Source organism: Cyprinodon tularosa, unplaced genomic scaffold (assembly GCF_016077235.1).
Source record: "Cyprinodon tularosa strain WSP-4 unplaced genomic scaffold, ASM1607723v1 ctg10, whole genome shotgun sequence".
Classification (NCBI taxonomy): Eukaryota; Metazoa; Chordata; class Actinopteri; order Cyprinodontiformes; family Cyprinodontidae; genus Cyprinodon; species Cyprinodon tularosa.
Window position 1 is genome coordinate 2,709,582 of NW_024037782.1, and position 17,647 is coordinate 2,727,228.

At 37.7% G+C, this 17,647-nt stretch overlaps 1 protein-coding gene across 1 annotated transcript; it reads left to right on the plus strand.

The window, feature by feature from the left end:
* The first annotated feature begins 1,132 nt into the window (after nt 1-1,132).
* On the plus strand, nt 1,133-17,595 carry LOC119794749 (protein Wnt-2b-A-like). The gene is made up of 5 exons (XM_038302486.1): nt 1,133-1,702; nt 7,071-7,291; nt 8,675-8,952; nt 11,434-11,698; nt 14,700-17,595. Exons 1-5 carry the CDS (start codon nt 1,569-1,571, stop codon nt 14,927-14,929), a joined length of 1,128 nt encoding a protein of 375 aa, XP_038158414.1. The 5' UTR covers nt 1,133-1,568; the 3' UTR covers nt 14,930-17,595.
* The last annotated feature ends 52 nt before the right edge of the window (nt 17,596-17,647 follow it).

A 17,647-nucleotide genomic window follows, 5' to 3' on the forward strand; every position in this document is an offset into this window, starting at 1 on the left:
ACCTCACAGGAGAATGGTCTGTTGGTACCACAGCTGAACTATGGGCCCCAGTTCTAAAGGTAAACCGGACTCAAAAATAAAACCAAACATTCCCTAAAGAATACAATACCAGTGTGAAACACGGTGGTGGAAGCATTATGATGCTACCGTTATGTTCCTCCAGGCAATGTCTTGTTAAGGTGGAGGAAGCTTTGATCAGTTCTGCTCCCAAACCCTCTGGTGTCAAGTGAGGTGGATAGCTAAAGGTGATTTTTCAACATGCACAACACTGAATCTAAAACTCTAGATTTTCATCACATGTGCAATAAAACCAGTAGCCTACTTTAAACATTTCCAGCTTCTTCTGCTCAGATGATGGATGTTGCCAATTTTGGAGATACATGTGCTTCTTTCAATGTTAGGTTCTGTTTTTCCAACATTTTGTTTGTTTGTTTTTCAATTTTTTGAATGCTGCATATTTCTTGTTTGTGCTCTCTTCTCACTTCTCTACGTTTGTACAGTGAGAACTTTTCAGGAATGTTTAATGTCTGTGCTTTGACTAATGGTCTCCAGTATGATTTGTTTTTTTAGATTTTTATTTTATTCAGTGTGGTGCTATTTTAGGACTGGTAATTCTGTTTTCCCCGTAAAGTGTTTGTGTAATATCCCTGTAATATTTACTTTGAAACATATGGATGGACTAAGGATCAGTGTTCTCTGCATCCCAGAAGTCTGATTACATGTATTAAATGCTCAATAGGTCTCAACTTCTAAAGTGAAATAAATTAACCCAACAAAAACATGCACAAACTATCATTTTAGTCTTCTATGCTTTCATACTGTGTGTTTCAGTCCTTCTACAACATCTTCAGTTTTTGTCCAGTTTCTCAGAAATGTGTGCTTTTCATTTTTAGAGATATATATCTTTTTAAGCTATAAGAAAAGTAAATATCCCAATGCGCAAATCCTTATTTTTTGGATGGATTCTGGAGAAAGATTTAATCATTTGTTAAAAGAAGCATTTTGTTTGCATCTTGCATCCATTGGACAAAAATGGCCTTCAATTGAAATCCATCTTCCTGCAAACTGTAGTCTGGGTAGGCTTAGGGGCGATGGGAGGGGTGGCGCACAGCTGACGCACCGGAGCAGAGCGCTGCGCCTTTTCCTGCGCATCTTCACTCCCGGCTGCTGGTGGAAAGGTGCGCACCAGTTCCGTCTGATTCTCTGATACTTCTTCTATTTTTCTTTGGGATGATTTAGAGACAGTCACAGATCAGTGGATTATTTAGATTTTTAGTTCCCGCAACTTTTCCTAACTTTATTTTGTAGCGCAGCAGAGGGGTTAAGTTTAATGTCTCCTATTGGTGGCGGCGGACTCAAATATTACACATTACAATTTTATAGCTGTGTCGATCAGACGCTCATTTTACATACTGTCTGCAGTAAACTGATGGAGACCTGAACCACGTTTTCCTTTTTCTGAAGTTCTTTAACCCACCGATAATGGACTCCGGACAGTCACCGGGAACTTTAACGCATGACTTTGCTTTGTTTACCAAGACATAAGTGGGAGAAACCTGATTTCTCTGATGAAATCCAGCAACTTATCAGACAACAGCAGTGCTATGTGGATCAGAAACCGGTCAAAGAGGCAACATCCTGCCAAACCCATTTTTATTCTGCTCCTGCTGATTTTCACACCCAGAGTGGATTCATCTTGGTGGTAAGTGAGATCTTGAGGCATGTTTCTGCACTCATGCAGCTGATGAGTATGAAAAATATAGATATGTGAAATGTTAACTAGATTATTTCTGTAAAGGTTGGGGTTTGCGTATCTATTCACAGGTGCATCTCAGGTAAAATGTTCATTTAATGAGAAGATTATGAGTGACAGCTAATAAAAAGCTAAAATGAGGTTTGTCAAAGATTTGGAAATATTACATAAGCTCAACAAATGTCAGATAATTAAGCCTGCCAATCAAGGACACCCTCTTAAACCATATCTAAGCAGGTGTTCAATCAGAGGGTAGTACAATTTTCTTTCAGAAAGTTGTGTTGGCTGTGATGGACTGGTGAACTACTGACCACTGGATATAAGCACAAGCTCCTGAAATGACCTCACAGACTAGTGGGTCTACTGTGGGCAATGGGATAGGATGGATGATGGCTGCACTGGCATCAACCAGCGTCACATGACTCCCCAAACCATCACTGATCATGAAGGCTTCACATTTAGCATCATATGAACTAGTTTCTGTGCCTCTTGATTACTAAAGTAAGATTCAGTTCAATTCATTTTATTTCTATAGTGCCAATTCTCAACACATGTCACCTCAAGGCACTTTACAGTTCACCAGATCAAACAGTCAAATTGATTTAAAGTTTTCTATCTAAGGAAAACCAGTGGATTGCATCGACTCATTGACTTGAAGGCAATCCCTCACACCAAGCATGCTTGTAGTGACAGTAGAGAGGAAAAACTCCCTTTTAACAGGAAGAAACCTCCAGCAGCACCAGGTTCAGTGTGAGCGGCCATCTGCCGAGGCCGACTGGGGTTCAAGGAGACATAAGTAGAGATGCAAAAGCAACTGTAAAAGGCGGCCCCGTCCAGGAAACAAACAACCAGGTAGACGAGCTCCAAGCCAGCTCCCATGTTAGAGGATAAAGAGAGTGCATCCAGTCAGTAAGAGAAACAGGACTACACTGAAAAACAGGCCGATCCCCAACATCTATGAGAAAAAACAGAGAGCATAAAGTTAGAGATTGAACTAACAGATTCTGCAGAGTGGGAGAATAGAGATTGAATGAAGCAAAATGATGAAAGAGGGTTCTCTATGTCCTCCAGCAGTCTAAGCCTATAGCAGCATAACTATAGAGATAGCTCAGGATAACCTGAACCCCTCTAACTATATGCTTTATCAAAAAGGAAAGTTTTAAGCCTAGATAGACAGGGTGTCTGCCTCATGGACTAAAACTGGTTTTTGGTTCCACAGGAGAGGAGCCTGATAACTAAAAGATCTGCCTCCCATTCTACTTTTAGAAATTCTAGGAACCACTAGTAAACCTGCAGATTGAGACCATATTATACATTTTTCTCCTATGCTACAAAATTGTGTTTTTGCTGTTGTCTCAGGTTCAGGAGTGGCTTAACATTACCAATGCAAGAGTTATTGTCCATGCAGTTTATATATCTGTGTGTGGTGGCTCATGCGGTACAGACTTTAGTTCTTGTAATTGCCTTTTGTTTTGTAACAGATTTGCTTTAGACCTCCCAAGAATGCTGCCAGCCCTGTTGTTTGCACATCATTCTCTGTTAAATGTTCTTCCTTATACATAACTTTCCATTTTTATGCTTGGTTACATCATTCTGTGAAGTGAACATGGACGACCTTTCAGGGTTTACCCTCATTCAAACGTATGTCTTTGCCATGATTATATACTGTAAGTTGTAAGGCCTTGTTGTAAAAATAATCTTAATTTAATGGTTTCATGTAAAAGCCAAATTATTAAATAACTTCCTAATAAGTGCTTATTGTTTATTATTTAGCGTTTAATGTGTCTCAATACCATATGAATGGTCAGTTAATAGATTCTAAAAAAATCATCAAAAATATAGCTATATGAACAGCTCTCACACACATATACACAGACACCCCCCAACGCACACAGATTTGTTTTTACTCTGCTATGTCTTCAAAAGAGGAACATCTTTGCCACCAAACTGGAATGTGTTGGATGTGTGTTGATGTTATTGTTTTAAATAAGTTTTACTGCAAACTGAGATGCTCCCAGCAGCAGAGTTCTAGAGATTAATGGTGTGAAGAGAGGTTCCCCTATCCACCTCTCATGCTCAGAATATAGTAGGCAGGTGCAGGCAGCGGTGCATGACTGAATGTCCCTTGATCATTTCTTTCAAACATCCTAAATACCACTAACAGAAAAAAATGGCTTGACCCTCACTGAAACACTGTAATTGCATCGAATCTGAAATCACAGATGAGCCATTAGTCGTCTTTTTTCTCTTCTCATTTTCAATGATACTTTAGTTTTCTTTTTGTGCAATTTTATTAATAAAAATGCAATTATAAGAGAAACTGTTCAGTTTTTATTTTCATGCTAACAGATAAAAACGGAGACATTTTCAGTTTAGTTGCCTGTATCTGTTTTCCATTGTTTTTACTTTATTATTATCAGGACAAGCACCATATGTCTCACTAGAGGACCCACTCCTTACTTTCTCTTTCTCTTATTTCTCTAGGAGACCATCAGAGCTCTTTCTGTACATCACACAATAAACACAAGTAGAGCTTCTGTTTTGCTTTACTGCTCAGACAGATTGTCATGGTCGGAATGGGACAGGGACAGCCATAACAGGAGTGGAAACAGCCCGCTATGTCTGTTTCTGTCTCAGTGGCCTGGCGACACAAATGCGGCTGTGATTAAGCACCAGGATGATATCCGGAAGGAGAACAGAGCTTAAAGAGGCCAAAATGGGTGGAGAGGAGAGAGGGGAGAGTGCAAGCATGTGGCTGATTTAAGTCTTTAGTTGTGCTAAAGGTGGCTGTCCTCTTCTCCTCATGATAAGAAAGAAATCATAATCTGATTACTCCTCTAAATGAGCTGCTGAAAAATCTGTGATTACAAACATCAAACAAAGATAAAACTGAGGCAGAAAGTTTTTTCTCCATGAAATTTTACATTTCTTTGAAAACTCATTTAATTCATTAGTCCTTAGGGCAAAAAATTCTGGAAATGTTGCAATAATGACCGTTTTGCAAAAAATATTTCTTAAAATAAACACTTTGCCAATTGAACAAGACAATTTACATCTAAAATAATAATAAAAAAACAATCCCATTGTCTTGTTTTAAGTACATATTATCTAATTATCTTATTTTAAGAGTAAAAATACTAATTCCATTGGCAAATAATCTTATTTACCTTTTTAAATTAACTACCTAATTAATTACTTAATGTAAGAAATTTTTATGCCACGCAAATTTGCAGTGCATCACATGTTTTTCTCCAAGAGAAGGTTATTTTTTGGTGGATGCTACAAATCAAAACAACCTAACTTGGACAAATAATTTGGACAGTACTACATATTTTCTCAGCTCTATTGCTCTTGAGGTTTGCTACTGCTGCTCGGATATCTGCAATGTTTATATCAGGGCTCTATTAAAAACCAAAAAGCTAACTAGAAAAACAATGCACCATTTAGATTTTTTTTACCTATAAAATACATATTCATATTTTGATTTGCATTCGTTTAAAGGAATAATATTTGTAGCAAAGTCAAAACACACTTTTGTAAGGTCTACAATGAGATTCATCAAATCAAATTAACAGACAATAATCTGCATTATTTCATATCGTTTGCAATTCAGTAAGTAAGTTTATATGTTAAATCCATAGTATTCAGAACATGAATAAAGCATTCAATCTCAAAATATACTTTTTGGATCTGCACAATAGTCATACGTTGACCAAGACACTTACAAGTAAATGTTTTTGAACATGATGCATTAAATAAATCTTCCCTTAAAACACATTCATCATTAATACATTTTGCCATTTTATTTTATCCTTAGATAGCCTTGCACCTATGGTATCAACAAAATGAAAAACCTGCCCTTTTTAAACAGTTTGTGTTCTTTGTTTAAAAAATGTACTCATCTTCTGGCTTTGGTAATACCATAATATGTTCTACCAGTTAGCATATACAATAAATAAATAAAATAAAATAAATCTATATATTTAGAAATACTAGATACAATAATTGGAAGGATCCAGTGACTTGCAGGATGACTTCAAGCCTGATGGAGACAGACCAATCAGATGCTGAGTTAATCAGACTTAGAGACTCTGAGACCCAAGAGGTAATCTATTACTTCAGTTCTCTAACAGTGAAGTTCTGTGATTTTTTATTTTTTTTTTTACTTCTATTAGCACCTTTTTATTGGATGTGGTGGTGAGGTAATTTTGGTTTGCCATAGCTTTAGTACATTTAAGCTTCTAAATAAGAAATTAGAAGGTAAACCCAATTTAGGCTATTTATTTGTATCCCTTTCCTCATTTATGAGAACAAATCATTTGTTTTTCTGTTTTCTTTTCCTATTTTGAAGGGTTGCCTGAACAAATGGGGCATCCTTATCACATCATGATTATTTTCCATGTAAACAGAAAGACGCTGATTACTAAGGTGTTAAAAGAACTCATATTCTTTCCTTTACTAAACATACTTAAAATAATCAAGGTGTAGATTTAAATAGGAGGGAATGGATGAAGAATGTCTTGCATCTCAGAATCATCTGCAATGTTTTCCAGCCCCCCGTCTTCATCCATGACACTATCAATGTTCTCATACAAACAACCGGAGCTCCATCTGAACAAATTCTCTTTGCACTCTTAATTTTCCCTATGTTTTGTTGCAGCTTGTATGCCATGTTGTTATCAGTATCTGTAGAAGTAAAGACCTAGTTTTGTGAAAAATAGTGAGTGGAAAGTGCTAAAAAAAGTTCTAAAAAAAAAAAAAAAACTCAAGTAAAGATACCAAAAAAGCTGCTTGAGTACATTAAATAAGTATTTAGTTTATTCAGTAAGTTGACTAATCTGTTAATTATTAAACGTTCCTTAAAACTGACCAACTCAATAAGTATAAGCACGTTAAAAATAAAATACTTTATTTTCATTTATTTTAAAAGGATTGTTAGTGTTCTGTGATTTTGTGTAAAATAGTTGATTTGTCTTTACCAAGTAAATGTACACCTTTTTTTTTTTTTTTTACATTTATTTGTCAGGGGTAGATTATTAAACTGGCACAAATGATTAATATATTCTAAGCCATTTTTTATATATTTTTAGGAGGGCTGGTGTCCACGCACCATTAGATATCAAAGTGCCTCATTATTTTGTCAATCAGATAGCGTTCATTTTTAATTTTACATCTTGTATAACATTTGAATGGTTTATAACTCAACATCAAAACTCAGCTACTTATCCAACTCCACAAAAAATGAGAAGGCAAAGCTCCATCTTCTGAGAGGCATCACTATGCTGGCTCTTCATTAGCTTTATCTGTGTCTCTGAAGGTACATTGGAGCACTGGGTGCTCGGGTGATCTGTGACAACATTCCCGGCCTGGTAAACAAGCAGCGGCAGCTCTGTCAGCGGCACCCAGACCTGATGCAGTCCATTAGCGAGGGGGCCAAGGAGTGGATCAAAGAGTGCCAGCACCAGTTCAGATACCACCGCTGGAACTGCAGCACACTAGACCGAGACCATACTGTGTTTGGCAGAGTGATGCTGCGAAGTGAGTCTGAGTTTTCTGTCTGCGTGCTGTGTCACAGAGGTTACTTATGTGGATGACACTAGAGTTAATTTTCTTCGGAAAAGCCTAATGAACTAAAAGTAAACATTGAAATTAACTTTACCTTGGAATACAAACAAAGGGAGAAAGTGTTGTGGGTTATTTTACCATCTTTAGAATGAAGGACGATTGGGAAAGTAAATGTTCCCTGAAAACAAGAAGCAGATTGGGAAATCCACAATGGTGATGTATAAACAGTAATAGAAGATGTAAATATTTGGGTAGATGTATCTGGCAGCCAGACAAAGCTTCACTCCCTGACATATTGCCTGTGCTTTGCCTCATTGCGTGAGCAGGAATGAGAACAGAGGAGGGTGAATCAGCCAGACCAAATAACCCCCAGAATCGTCTCTTGTCTGAAATAAAAACACAGTTCAGAGACCTCGATCAAACTGGAAATTAAAAAAAAAAAGTTTAAAGTAGAACTGTGGCATTTCAGCTCCAACACTGTCTGGACCATCTGCGACAAATTGATAGATAATGGTACCCCTATTGCAGAGATGGCAAAAGTACTCACTTTCCGTACTTGAGTAAAAGTACAGATACTTGTGTTAAAAAATACTCTGGTAAAAGTGGAAGTACTGATTAAACTTCTTTACTCAAGTAAAAGTAACAAAGTACAGGCTTGTAAATTTACTTAAAGTATAAAAGTAAAAGTAGAAGCCACTTTTTTCATGCCGTTGCCTACATTTTAAATGGATGTCTGCCAATAGGACTAGATCTCCGTTGTGTTCATTTTCAATCATCTCGTCGTCCATGCTACTATGCTAACGCCACCGCCACCAAGCTGCAATGATTTGCCGCCAATGAATACCGCGGAATCTGTCGATTCATCTTGTAGTGGTGCATCAAATGCAGCGTAGATTCCCATCCAACTAGATTGAATTTGGTATTGATGACGTGAAAAATAATAACGGTAACTCCATTGAAATGATTCAAAACTAAAGTAACGAGCCAATGTTTTAAAATGTAAGGAGTAGAAAGTACAGATATTTGTGTAAAAATGTAAGGAGTAGAAGTAAAAAGTCGCCATAAAAATAAGTAGTAAAGTAAAGTAAAAATATCAGGAAAATCTACTTGAGTACAGTAACAAAGTATTTGTACTTCGTTACTTCCCATCTCTGCCCTATTGCTAAAAACATATTTGGAGGAAAGGTTCTTTTCTCAACAAAGAAACTAAATACTTAAATAAGAATTGAATTTAAAAATAGGACAAAATGAGTACAGCTTAGATAAGGTGGTAAAGAACATTTGTAAGGCAATAAATGATTAAACAAAAGGGTTTTTGTCTTTTTCTCTAATGGTAACGTATGTATCTCCATCCAGGCAGCAGAGAGGCGGCATTTGTTTATGCCATTTCATCAGCCGGAGTGGTCTACGCCATCACCAGGGCCTGCAGTCAGGGCGAGCTTAAAATCTGCCACTGTGATGATCTCAAACGTGGCAGAGAACGAGATGACAAAGGCTACTTTGATTGGGGGGGCTGTAGCGACAACATCAACTTTGGCATCAAATTTGCCAAGGCTTTCGTGGATGCTCGAGAGAAGATGGTGAAGGATGCTAGAGCACTGATGAACCTGCACAACAATCGATGCGGTCGGATGGTGAGCAGCAGCAGATCGAATTCTATCAATTTGAATCAGGTTTTTTGTTGACAAGGGGGAGCTAAGCTAGCTATTACACTTATTAAACCCAGAATGCTTGAATAGTGAGTTAAATATAGAAATGCTGTACAGCTCAGAGTTAAGAACTAGATTTGCCTAAAAATACTATTGCAAAATGAGAGCTTAAGAACTTAAGTGGCTTTGCTGCTTAAAGTTGCTCCGATATGTTTTGTTTTGTTTTAGCTTTTAAATACCATGTTGGAGTATTAGTTTGATCTCTATGTTAGTACACTCCTCAAAAAAATCAAGAGAACACTTAAACAACACAACATAACTTCAATCAAATCTAAATTCAGTGACATTAACCTCTACACTTAGGTCAAAACACTGATTGACAATCAATATCACATGCTGTTATACAAATAGAACAGACAACAAGTGGAAATTATTTACAATTAGCAAGATACACTCATACATGAGTGATTCTGCAGGTGGGGACCACAGACCACTTACCTATGCACAATCCACACAAGTGCCTCAGGTAGTGCTGCTAATCCAGGATGGCACATCAATGCAGGCTGTGGCAAGAAGTTTTGCTGTGTCCGTCAGCGCAGTGTCCAGAAGCTGGAGGAGCTACCAGGAGACAGATCAGTACACCAGGAGACATGGGGCGGTCGTAAGAGGGCATCAACTCAGCAGCAGGCCCGCTACCTCTGCCTTTGTGCGAGGAGGAACAGGAGGAGTACTGCCAGGGTGCTACAAAATGAAATCCAGCAACCCTAAAATGTTCATGTGTCTGCACAAGGGGTTAGAAACTGACTCTATGAGGATGGCATGAGGGCACTTGGCATTTGCCAAAGAGCACCAGGATTGGCAAATTCGCTACATGTTCTTTACAGATGAAAGCAGGTTCACACTGTGCACGTGACAGACGGGACAGAGTCTTGAGACCCTGTGGAGAGTAATCTGCTACATAAAAGATACCTCAGCATGATGGCAGGGGGTAAGTAATGGTGTGGATTAGCATTTCTTTGGATGGCCACACAGCCCTCCATGTGCGGCTGTTAGGTACAGAGATGAGATCCACAAACCCCTTGTGAGATACTATGCTGGTGCAGTTGGCCCTGGGTTCCTCCTAATGCAGGACTATGCCAGACCTAATAGGGCTGGAATGTGTCAGCAGTTCCTGCAAGATGAAGACATTGAAACTATGGACTGGTCTGCCCGCTGCCCAGACCTGAGTCCTATTAAAAACATCTGGGACATCATGTCTCTATCCGTCTACCGATGTTACAGTACGTTTCACCACAGGCTATCCAGGAGTGGGTGGATGCTTTAGTTTAGTTCAGGGAGGATATCCCTCAGGAGAGGGATCAGCAGCTTACCACCTTATCAGCAGCATGTCCAGGCATTTTAGGGGTGTTTGATCTGGGGGTGTTTCACCTGTTTTAAGGACATTACATCACACTGGGATCAGCCTGTAGTGTGTCTTTCCACTTTAATTCTGTGTGACTCCAAATCAAATGTTGAGTGATTTTGTTGTCACCACAGACATGGGCAATGTGGAGTCAACAAGTCATCTCCATGTCATGTATTTAATCTACCCAGCCAATTAACCGGGTGAGTCCAATCTGCACATGTCAATTCACGGTGAAGATTGGACTCACCTGCTTCAGTGGCTGGGTAGAACAAATACATGACATGGAGATGACTTGTTGACTCTTGCACATGTCTGTGTCACCACATTCAACTTTGCACAGTACAAGCTATTCAAAGAGAATATATAGATAGCATTTATTGTCACTGAACAGAATTCAACGAAATTTCCAATATCCGTCATTAGGTTCTAGGATATGTTATTTGAGTGTTTCCTTTATTCTTTAAGCAGTGTACGTTACACTAAATTATATCAGACTTCTATGGGCTGATAAAATTTGTAGGCAGAACTAAGTGCCCCTTCTTAAACTTATTCTATTTATGCTGTACAGATAATTAAAACACAACTGCTGCATTCATCTGATACCTGATCTCAGGAAGTCTGTAACATGTGAGCTAAGAAAGATTAAAAAGCAAGTCAGTAAAACAGCATTATTTGCTTATTTTGGTGCTTAGTGACAAGTCCAATAATGAAAAGAAAACCAAATTTAAGAGTTAAAAGTGCAAAATGTTTTAAAATACTAAAGTTCTGTGATATTATGTAATGTTCCAAAATATGTTGCTGATAAGAAAAATAAAAATTGATGTAATATTTTGGCATAAATCAAAAAATGTTCCACAGGTACTTTTAACAAGAGAACAAAAGAAATGTTGGATCTATGTTTTTCTGAAAAAAAAGAACACCAGAAAAAAAAATTATTTGTCTAAAAAGTCACAGATAGAACATAAGTTCAAATCTAAACAGAATCAAGAGCAGAGCTGATTACACCTGCATCAGCCACAGGCAACAGCTTAACACCCTGTCACCTCTGACCCCTGCTCTAGGCAGTGAAGCGCTTTATGAAGCTGGAGTGCAAGTGTCACGGGGTCAGTGGTTCCTGTTCTCTGAGAACCTGTTGGCTGGCTATGTCTGACTTCAGGCGAACCGGAGACTACCTTCGGAAGAAGTACAACACGGCCATCGAAGTGACCATGAACCAGGATGGGACCGGCTTTATGGTGGCAGACAAGGACTTCCAGGGAACCACCAAGAATGAACTGGTTTATGTGGAAAACTCCCCAGATTACTGTAACAGGGACCGAATGGCAGGCAAGTGAATAAATAAAAAATGATAGCATATTCTTTTTTTTTTTTTTTTCTTTTTTTTTAAAGGTTGATTTTGAAAGTTTTGAATTTATTAAACCAAACGCAGTCTTTAATTTAAAGTTTTGTACATTGGAAATAGTCTAATTATTACATTAACTCCTTTCAAAAGGTGCAACTCATACATCGAACATAGTGTTATATATACAATCTGTTGAGGTAAATAATAGTTGCTTGCAGTTGATAAAAAACAAAAAAAATCCTTGTTCTTGATTTCACCTAAAATTTGAATATCACAAAACACCAGTTATGATAGAAATTTTCGTGGGGTTTCGTAAGCCCATGCTGCTATGACAGCGGCCATCAGATTATCAGGGCTTTTGGCTACGAATCTTTTTGTCTGCCTTTTGACAATTTTCCAAAGGTTCTCAATGAAGTTCAGATCAGAAGAGTGGCCACTAACCATTATTAGTATTTCAGGCAGTAAGGACAGCAGCCAAGTCTCATTGTAATAAAAACAAGGAATGCAAAATGTGTTTTCATCTAAATAAAACAAAATCAGAGCCAGAGACAATCCAGTTTCTGTTCCAATTTCTGCTCTGTAGCCGGGCTACAGTAAGAAGGTTCTGAGTTGTCCGGTTCAGAATAGTCACTGCATGAAATAACACCCGTTTGTCATTGCTTTTGAAAACATCTTAAAATCTTCTCTCAACTCTCAGCTTTGCTTCAGAAAGGCAGCTTTTATTCCTGTTCATTATTTGTCCTTCAGCTCCTCTTTCAAGCAACAGGATGATTTCATTAGCAGCTAACCTTTGTTGCTGCTGAAACATCAGTGTCCGTCTGCAGGACACCATCTGTTGATTTCTACATATATTTTAAAATATCTCAGATCATTGTTTAGAACTTTAACAGGACAGATAGAATAAAGTCATATTCTGACGTTTTTTCCTGGGCTGAACATCAATCCCTTGACAAAGTCAAAGCCATTATAAAATACTACCATTACCCTGTGGTGTTCCTTTAAAACTGAGGGGAACTATGTTCCCTTTGAAACATTATTTCCAAAAAAAACGACAAACAGATGGTGGATCCTGTACTAGTAAAAAAAAAAAGAAAAATCAAAAACGAATGGCCTTCTATTGATGTCCGAAATTCCTTCACAGCTTAAAGTTCAGTAATTTGACCTCTCACATCTCCTTTAATTCCTGATGTTTGCTTTGCTTCGTTTTCAGATCCATCCCCTTCAGCAGAGCGTGACAGAGTTCACTGTTAGTAGATTAGACGAGGTTAGCATGTGCAGGAGACACTATGGCACTGATCTTGCAAATTCCTTTGTTCCTCCCAATAGCTGGCATAATTGCAGTATGACAACCTTGGTGTATCTACAGTGTGTTCATTCAAAAGGATATGCTTTCTTACCTATTGAGAATTAAAATCCTAACAGCAGTCCCTAACCTACCTCACTGCTATTTCCTTTGTGTAGGAATTCACAGCCTAAGGATACATCAGGCTTATTTTGCAAACCATTGCTTTGGTCAGTGTGAGCCTCTTCTCTCTGAGCCAGGGGGAAATTCTACTTCTATTCTTTTCTCATTGACTTTAGACACCCTGTTATTAGACCTGGCATCTGATCTTAGGCTAAGATTTTCCACATGAGTACATGACCACAATCAGGGTCTGAGACTATTCTGCCTGGTAGCCAGAACCTTTTTTAAGAGTGTGGGAAAAGTGAGATTTTTTGGTTTGGAAAACCGTAACATTGCATCAAAATGTCTACTGTTGTTGGCCAACGGGCAGCATAATTAATTGACGCTCTATGATATCACTATAGTTTTTTAAAAGGTTATTTGGTGGAACGCAACCTCCAATCGCTGCCATAAATAAACCATAAGATCTGTGTCAGCATATGTTACATGCAGTAACGCTTTTTGAAACAGACGATCATGCTTACTGCAAAAGTTCAAGTAGCGATACAAAGACTTGTCAGTAAAATGTAAAACATATATGTATATAAAAATGGCAACCATATCAGTTGTGCTGTGGAAAATTTTTCTGTTGCTTTTTGCATTTTCAGTCAATAAATAATGGTTGTTTCTCTGTGTTACGCATAGAGAAGGCAGCATAAAGCATATGTCCAAACAGTATTATCTATCATTAATGATCATTGATGCTAAATAATATATATGATAAATAGCTAATGGTGCTCTACTGAATTAATTGGTTGTTTTTGTTTTTAGTGTCTATAAAATATATAGACTGGTCAAACCAGAGTGGATCAGTCTATGTTTCTTTATTTTTCCTCTGTTCTTCTTTGTTTCAAAGTGAGGTTTAGCAAAACTTTTCTTTATGTGTTAGAATAAGGATATCTTTAATTATTTTCTTGAACCCTTTATTTGTTACAGCAGGCATGCCCAAAATGAGTCCTCAAGCCCCTCTATTCTGCAGGGTTTAGCAGAGGTGTGCAGTTCTAGTTCCTGAGGGCTGGCATCCTGCGACCTTTAGATGTGCCTTTGGTTTAACACACCCTGGTTTAGGGGTTTCACTGCTTCAGCACAGCTGATTTTCATTGATAGGGGATTAACCAGCTTTTGCTGAACTGCAATTATCAAATCAGCTGTGCTAAAGCAGGGAACCTTTAAAACCTGCAGGACAGCGGCCCTCGGGGCAGAGTTTGGGAATACCTAAAGCATGCAAAAAACCTTTTTATTTTAATATTGTTGCTTTTTTTTTCTTTCTCATTCACATCTAAGCATATCAACCACAAACGGATTAAGGTTTTTGGGAGTATGTTGCCTTTTGAAATGTTGTTAAATATATTCAGTATTTTATATGAAATTTAGAGCAGCCATATTTTAAACACAATATGGATTCTATTAAAAGCTATTTTCTACAAAGAAGAAAACAATGATCAATGACAACTGATATAACCCACCTAAATTCTATTCACCTAAATAGCTTTTTATAATGCAATAAGTTATAGATTTATACTCTTTTTATCACTTCACAGGCTCCTTGGGGACAGCTGGCCGAGTGTGCAACAAGTCTTCACGAGGCACAGATGGCTGCGAGGTCATGTGCTGTGGACGAGGCTACGACACCATGCGCATCAAGCGCGTTACCAAGTGCGAGTGCAAGTTTAGGTGGTGCTGCGCGGTGGAGTGCAAAGACTGTGAGGAAGTAGTGGATGTTCACACCTGCAAACCGCACAAAAGGCCAGATTGGCTGGATATAACTTAGAAGATGGCCGAAAACAAATGCAATGGGCTCAAGAACTATCCTAGAAATGGTTGTGACTATAAAAGATTTTTTTTTTGTTGATCTTTCTCGATGGAAGGACATCCTAAACCTTAAGAGGATTGTAAACTGGAAAAGTAGCCCACTGAACTGTTTGAAATAAGACAATTTATCAAACACTTAAATATGTGTTATTAAATGGTTGAATACGTTATTCTACTTGTATAATTTTGACACAAAAAATGCTATTTTACCGGAAGATGGAAGATATCACCATTATAGCAGAACAACTGCATCTAAAGTAAGAACAAAAAAAAAGAAAACATGCTGACATTGTCTCATTTATAATGACGCTTGACTTATTGCATGTTTTTGACTTTTACTCCTGATATCTAAGTATTTAAAATGTGCTGTTTTCTTAAAAAATGTCATTGGAGACAGTGATAGTAACTATTTTGTCTTAAAACAAAAAATATATATATATACAAAGTATTGATTTAGCGAGACTGTGAGGATTTCAGGATCATACCTTATCAGAGCCATATTCAATTATGAGTATGTAGGGAGAAGGCACCATCAGTGATTGAGCAAAGGTTTTCTTTCTGGGAATTTTACTACATTCTCAACTATCAGGGATGCTAACCACAAAACTCTCTGATAGAACACAGGTTTTAGAAAATTAGGATTCCTTCTTTTTTTTATTTTTTTTTGAATAACAGAGATCCCATTTCAGAGGATGTCTGACTAAACTAACTAGGTGTTTCTGAGGATACCAGAGAATGGATTTGTCATCAGTTACTTTTGCAGCTGAAAAGCGGAATAAGTTAGGCTGTAGATGATGTGATGTATTGCAGCTATCAACGTTCATGCACTTCAAAACAATGACAGCCTCGAATATTGACGTGACCCACAACAATGTGAAGCTAGAGCTCGGATTAAGTAAACTAAACTGAAAACTGGTCCAAGTTACAGAAACAACTTATCAAGAACAATTTAGCTCCCAAGCAATTTAAATTTACCACATACAAAGGAAATTTATGGGGACACTACTGATTTAATGTAGGTATGCATGTAAATAAAAAAAGAAGCATAATATTTGTATCCATCAAATCATTGTCTTATGTGAGACGTTGCTTCCAGAGGTAACCACAGATCAAAAAGGAGCATTTCCATGTCTACACTCTCCAGCTTTTGCTGTGGGACCACAATTTATTCCTGGGACACATGGATCATATTTGTTATTTCCTGCAATTTCTGGGTCTGCCATGTGGTTTCCTTCCAGGTGGACCCCACTTTGACTTAAAACATACAAAGAAAGGTGCCCTTGAGACATTAGAATCACTTACCTGAGCTGAATCTGTTCAAAGGGGAGAATCAGCAGCTCTGCACCAAGCTCCTTCCAGACAACAGAGCTCCTCACCCTATAATGAGGTTTATCCCAATAGTTCTATGGAGGGTGCTCATTTCAGACCAATTTACCAGAGATGCAGAAGATGACTCTTGGCGAACCTTGCCTGAATTTCTTAGACGGGTCTCCTGTCTTAGTCTGCTGTGAAAGCTCTCCTGCAGGCACCTGGTAGCTTTGACTTCTGGAGCTCACCTTGGCTTACAGTAGCCTGAAAAAGCAACTTATGTCTCTTCAATTCGGGATCCAGAACCCTGGGAGGGAGATTGCAATTGGATAAAACAGATGCTTGGAAGCAGGAAAACCGATTTGGCCTTTGGGTACTAATTGTCGGAATCATAACTTTATTCTAGGGCCAATCATGCAAATAATAATAATAAAAAAAAAATCCTGTTGTAAATAGTAGACTAGAGCCACAAATATGATGAGAATGTCTCCAAAATGCCAAGTTGGTTTTATGATTTTTAAACAAAAAAAAAGAGAAATGACTGAACTGCTAATACATGTTACTGTTTAGCCATGTAAACAAGTTATTTTGATTGTTTACCTTCACTTTTTAGATATTGTATCAGTTCTGTGGCCCATTTCAGTCAAGCTTGGATTTGGTTAAACTAAAAAGGGACAAATGAAAAATGTTATGCTTCAAGCTAACTTTGGATTGCTCCTTGAAATATATTTGTACAGTGTAATGTATATTTAACTAAATCTCCCTTAGAATACTTTTCAGTTTTTGCGTCATGTGAAAATGTGTCTACCTCTGGTTGATTGTGTTTGTATGTGTTACTGAACTCCGGGGAGCCATGCCGACATAAATCGAGCTACTGAGCCATTTCAGGAGAATTTCTGATGCAAAATGCCAAGAATGATGTATTTTAGTGGTTGAACACCCAGTGCACCATGAATGTACACACACAAAAAAATGCAAGAGACTGCAAATTCAATCTGGAAACAATTTTTGAGACAATTAGACTGGTGATTGGGAATTCTGTTACATCATGTTGTTAGATCAAAACCAACCTGTTTATTTTCTCACTGCATAGCCTTTAGGAATTTCTTTCATTCTTAAAAAAAACACATAAGGTTGACAAAAACATCCATACCCTTTGAACTGTTTTGTATTATGCTGTTTTACTACTCCCCTCTTAACGGCATCTTGATTTTAACTGAAGTCAAAAACTTTAAACATAGTAATAAGGAATTAAAAGGAAACTTTATGCTTATTTTTTTATTCTTCACCAATAAATAATAAAAATCGTTGTCTGCATTTGTGTTCAGATCCCTAAGTTAATCTTCTACAACCATAAGGTGTTAACTTT

Excerpts from the sequence above, each read along its gene's own strand:
- LOC119794749 (XM_038302486.1), top strand. The coding sequence starts at position 1,569 with ATGAAATCCAGCAACTTATCAGACAACAGCAGTGCTATGTGGATCAGA. Across the intron at positions 8,953-11,433 it reads ACAATCGATGCGGTCGGATG|GCAGTGAAGCGCTTTATGAA; the intron begins GTGAGCAGCAGC and ends CCCCTGCTCTAG. Across the intron at positions 11,699-14,699 it reads TAACAGGGACCGAATGGCAG|GCTCCTTGGGGACAGCTGGC; the intron begins GCAAGTGAATAA and ends ATCACTTCACAG.